This window comes from Cydia amplana, chromosome Z (genome assembly GCF_948474715.1).
Source record: "Cydia amplana chromosome Z, ilCydAmpl1.1, whole genome shotgun sequence".
NCBI lineage: Eukaryota > Metazoa > Arthropoda > Insecta > Lepidoptera > Tortricidae > Cydia > Cydia amplana.
The window spans coordinates 3,437,098-3,443,049 of NC_086096.1; the positions used below are offsets into that span (position 1 = coordinate 3,437,098).

Below are 5,952 nucleotides of genomic sequence, written 5' to 3' on the forward strand. Positions count from 1 at the left end.
AATTTACAATTAGTCAGACCAAACCTAACTTTGCATGGCATTTGCAAATTCTTTGATTTGTCATCATTAATGACATTTTTTAATGAAAATATGATGTTTGTAATGAATGTAGAGTCTGTTCGGAAAGAGAAGAGTCGTGGAATGTATTGCAAATGTATTGGGCCCCATACATTCCACGACTCTTCTCTTTCCGCACAGACTCTAATGATTTGGTAATGATAATCCTTGTTCTGTTCAAGTCGGTGCAAAGAAGAGCTAGAACCAAAACTAGAACTTGACTAGAACATAGTATCTTTGGCCCAAGCGTATAGTGTAAACATAGCTTAAGTAGAATATCGATTTTTTACTCTTCCATTCTTATTTAAGCTGGCCTGCAATAAATCACTTACATTGACGCATTACATCATATAAAAATCAAACAAAGAACAAAAATCAGAAACCAAAAGTCAAATTATTATTACAATCCGTATCTTAGAATCGAAATTGTATGTAAAATAAATCACATAATGGAGTTCCTCGCAAGGATAAGCAGGACATTTGAAAATATAAGGACCACAGTTAAATGTAAGGACAGCGGAGACAAAGTCGCTGCCTTGAAGAGAGATATCCACTCACTAGCGGCGGAACTCAAGGTTCTTGGTAAGCAAACCCATGAAGACTTCGTCCGGAGTCTCGCCATGGAAGGGTACTTAGCTTTATTGACCGCTAAAGTCCTGCCCATTTCCATGGTCGAGAAAAGAAATGTCCTCCAGGTAACTTTCGAGAAACTCAAGCCTTACGCTCTTCGAGACGAATGCCTCTTCATTTACCTTCGTATTCAAAACCTTTTATGCTATTACCTGATTAATCTGGAACAGTTCCAACTCGCACGAGAAATCCTCGAAGCGACAGAAGACATATATGACAAGATAAGTCCGAAAGCTAACAAATACCTGGATGCCGAACACATGTTTACGTGCGACCCGCTTCCCAACGTCCGTCCTATCAGCCCTAACAAAATTGACAGAATTATCACTAACAATGTTCAAATGCAAGCATTTTTGTACAACAAAATTAATATACCTGATAAGTACTGTCTATACAATCATACGGCGCTTCGGAGACAGTTGGATCTGAAGGATGGGACGCCGCAGGACTGGGCTTTGAGAGCGGCGAGATTAGGCAACTACTTCACCTATTTACATCAACTAGGGAACGCTCGTCACCACCTCTGCGCCGCGTACCACATCCTTCGAACCTGCCACGACAACTGCAAACTGATGCCTGAAGAGTTCGTGCTGCAGAAAGCCGATTTCGAGATTCATTTCCTCGAAGTAGGTCACCATTTCGTCAAATACGGTTTGACGTTATTCAAACTATCCAAGAAGCATGTTCTGGATAAGTATTTTGCTGAAGGAAATCCAAAGGCTGATCTTTGGAAAACGGTGAACATGGAACCGGAGAAGTCTGAGAGAGAGATTGAGAAGTCGCAAGGGGATATGCCGTCGGACAATATTTTCTGTTTCGGTTCACTAGATTTAAAGGAGATAGAAGCGAGGGTGCCTGCACAGTTTGTAAACAGTATAGAAGAGGCGCGCAAGCTATTCTCTTTCACACATAAATGGATCATGCGCACGAAACACTTTTACGACTTCGAGCAGCACCCGACGCAGTACATATCCTGTTCTCTCCAGCTGGCTGAGTTGTACGAGCACTTGGCGTTCTTCGAAAAGAATATTGATAACCAATACAATATACAGAAGCGCCGTGCTGAAGTGCTGGAGACTCTGAACTCCCTTCTCAAGGCCGGTGATACCGTGATGTCCGTTCAGATTGACGTGATTCGCGAGTTGTCGCAAGTGCAGCTAGAACTGATGGCGTTGAACCTCCAGAAATTGTGGAGAGAGGAGTCTCAGACAAATATCTTGAACTTAGACGAGGACGCGGATTCCATCATCAATTCCCTGGACTCTGCGTCTAATAAAACCTTGACAGAGAGAACGCTGAACACGTCTTCGAAGAACATATTTCTGAGGAAGATGGAGGCCGCCACCGCTTTGAACGGGAAATTGTTTAGACTCAGTGGCCAGCTCGGAGAACCGAAAGTATCTGAAATGAGTCAGCTGAGCTTTGAATGGTCATCATAAGAGAAGACTTGATATATTGCAGGTGAAGTAAGAATAACTATGCCTGTTTTTCAAAATAAGGGCTCATTTAGATGGCTCGCGAACTCGCATGCGATTTTAATTACATTACAACAATTCAACCGACCGATCAAATATCGCAATATAAACTCGCATGCGAGTTTACGCACCGTCCAAATGAGTCCTAAATGCATCAGAATGATTCGACAAAACACTCTTCCAAGACATTCAAATTTTTTTGTGAAGAATAAAATAGTTTCTGATGGTTTTTAAAATAAAAATATTTGTAACACATGTGGTGTTTAAATGGTCTTTTATTTGCATGTCTTTTAGAGAAGTAACCAATTCCAAACCTTTTCTTTCATGCTTTGCTAGCCTTTACCAAAGTTGGCGTGTGTGGCGTACAGTCCACATCAATAGTAGCGGATGAAACAACACTCAAAGTATCTGCCATCCTGGAATTATTTTCCAAATAGACACACCCCTACATATATCTATATATCTTGCGTTCTAAAGTTTGTCAAGGAGGGGTCCATCCACCAGGGTGCGGCACTGAGCGCCACGAGCATTTTTGTATTGAATATCTGAACACGCCTCTATCGGCAAGGCGCTAGAGTGCGTGTTCAGATATTTTTGAGCACGTAGGCCGCTCCGGTATATCTGATGGCGAATGCACAGTCATACGTTTTAATTTATGACCCATTATCGTACCTTGTCACAGTGATAATCAATATGAAAGTCGCTAGAGACCTCATGCTATTGTCACTGTGACAAGATACAAAAAAGTGGCCAAGTGCGAGTCGGACTCGCCCATGAAGGGTTCCGTATTTAGGGGATTTATAACGTATTTAAAAAAACTACTTATTAGATCTCGTTCAAACCAATTTTCGGTGGAAGTTTGCATGGTAATGTACATCATATATTTTATTTAGTTTTATCATTCTCTTATTTTAGAAGTTACAGGGGAGGGGGGACCATTTTATCACTTTGGAAGTGTCTCTCGCGCAAACTATTCAGTTTAGAAAAAAATTATATTAGAAACCTCAATATCATTTGAAGACCTATCTTCCCATGTAGATTATCCATAGATACCCCACACAGGGGGTTTGATGAAAAAAAATATTTGAGTTTCAGTTATAAGTATGGAGAACCCCCAAAATTTAGTCTTTAGGGTTCCGTACCCAAAGGGTATAAAGGGACCCTATTACTAAGACTCCGCTGTCCGTCCGTCCGTCCGTCTGTCACCAGGCTGTATCTCACGAACCGTGATAGCTAGACAGTTGAAATTTTCACAGATGATGTATTTCTGTTGCCGCTATAACAACAAATACTAAAAACAGAATAAAATAAAGATTTAAGTGGGGCTCCCATACAACAAACGTGATTTTTGACCGAAGTTAAGCAACGTCGGGCGGGGTCAGTACTTGGATGGGTGACCGTTTTTTTGCTTGTGTTTTTTGCTCTATTTTTCGTTGATGGTGCGGAACCCTCCGTGCGCGAGTCCGACTCGCACTTGGCCGGTTTTTTTTTTCTAATTTTGTGTGAAAATCTTAATGCGATTCACAGAATACGTCTACTTACCAAGTTTCAACAGTATATATAGTTCTTATAGTTTCGGAAAAAAGTGGCTGTGACATACGGACGGATAGACAGACGGACAGATAGACAGACAGACAGACAGACATGACGAATCCATAAGGGTTCCGTTTTTTGCCATTTGGCTACGGAACCCTAAAAATGGGTCATAAATTAAAACATGTGACTGTACCGCACGGTGCCGCACGCTGTTGGAATCCCGCCTTCACAGTCTAATTGTTCTCTATACGGGGACTTATACATATAAGTCTAAATTACTGATAAGGACAAGCGATTAACAACGGTTTGTTAGATTTGCCTTAACGTTTATAAATAACGCAAAAAAGTCTCGACTTTCAATTACATTTCTGACCGCAGCTGCACTACTGGTACTGAACGCGTCGCTGTTACTGTCAATTTCCATAGTAAAATGAACAGTAGTGCAGCTGCGGTTGGAAATGGACTGTCACCTTTAGGGTCACCTCTAGTTAGTGTGCTCACAACGGGGCCCTACTTAGCCCTACTTATAAAGGGGCCCTAATTTGTTAGACAGGCCGTGGGCCCAAACTCCTATTATTCACATTCTATGTGTTTGCTATGGGCCTTTGTACCTACGCAACTATAATAATGTTTACCAAATTCCTAGACAATTCGCAGGTTCGCTTCGTAGCATATTAAAAGGAAAGGGGGCGGCCGCTTCTCCATATAAAAGTAGTACCCATTTTCCTCTCTGAATATTGATTGTACATAATTTGATGTAGGTACCTACCTAAATTAACCGGGGACGTTTGACTGTTTTCATTTTTTTGGGTTGTAAAAATTAGGAGCGAAAAACTGATTTCATTAAAACAATTAAATGTTCCTAAATCTTATAATAAATCAAAATTCTAAGAAAACAAACATAGGGGCATTGCTGTGGCTAATAGGCTACATGTCTAATTTTCATTTATGGTATCAATCGATCGGGTTTGTTTTTAGGATCAAATGTCTATACTCATTGCATTAAAGTAACACAAAAGTCAGAAATTGTAGTCAAAGGCCGGTAGTCGCACTTCACTCGCGAAACGCCCTAGACAAAACGATAAGGGAACGTGACGTCAAGGTCTCTGGGAGCCCATCTTGTAGTATGGACAAAACAAGAAAATTGCGTTTTTGTCGGTGAAATATTGCGTTTATATGTATATACTATACAATATTTTTTTGGATGAAATGTAAGGAATCGAATGGTACCCTTACTTTTATCGTTTTTGGAAGTTACAAAAAAACTTAAATTTTGAAACTTTCAGGTCCCTGTATTTTTGTAATTTTTCAATATTTTATTTTAATATCCACATTATTGTGATAAATTACTCGTTTGTTATCTATTTTACTAGATTTTGTTATAAAATTCAACATGTGTCATCATTCCTATTGTGTCACAATATCGGGAGACAGAGCTTTGCTCGGAAAACATATAAAAAGTCAAAAATGCGCGTTTTCCCTATATCGATTTTTCGCCTCCGATAACCTCCATATTTCGTCGATATCGTTAGAGCCGTTTCCGAGATTCTCTAAATATATATATATATATATATATATATATAACACACAACAATTCTTGTATATTTTTTCATATATATATATATATATATATATGAAAAAATATACAAGAATTGCTCGTTTAAAAGTATAAGAATATCTTATTAAGTTTTACTTATTTCCAATTCGCCATACTCCCGGTTCGTAAAACGAATGCAGTGTAGGTAGATGTAATCAAAATTTCCATCGTATTTTCTCGGAAACGTTTGTACTTTATGTTTCGAGACTGACTGAAATAGCAAAACATGTTCATACGTTTCCGTGAAAATACGAAGGAAAATAATTAAGGTAAAGGGCCCCTGTTTCGGCAGGTTAAGGCTCTTGAGAGTTTGTATATTACTAAGCATTTTTTTTTAAATATTACTAAGCATATCAATACCTTGAAAGCTTTTGAGTAAATTATATTAGTTCTTTGTTAATAATTTAATGTATAAACTATAGGGTTTTAGTTGAAACTTTTTTGTATATAAATTTTTTCGTGAACCTCTTATTTGGCTCCCATTTCGTGATACAAATTTAGCTCAGCTCCTAAGTTCGTGAATTCGTGTCCCCTGTTTCGGAATAAAGTTTTCTTAGAGTAATTGGTGATAATTTGCTGATAATCATTTAAATTATTTAACGGTCTTACCTACTTACGAGTAATTGTAAGGTCAAATTAATAATAATATTTAAAAAA

At 38.7% G+C, this 5,952-nt stretch overlaps 1 protein-coding gene across 1 annotated transcript; it reads left to right on the plus strand.

Moving 5' to 3' along the window:
• Window positions 1-417: 417 nt before the first annotated feature.
• Window positions 418-2,126, plus strand: LOC134661735 (KIF-binding protein-like). The gene has a single exon (XM_063517915.1). The coding sequence runs from the start codon at window positions 507-509 to the stop codon at window positions 2,124-2,126; it is 1,620 nt and encodes a 539-aa protein (XP_063373985.1). The 5' UTR covers window positions 418-506.
• Window positions 2,127-5,952: the final 3,826 nt, after the last annotated feature.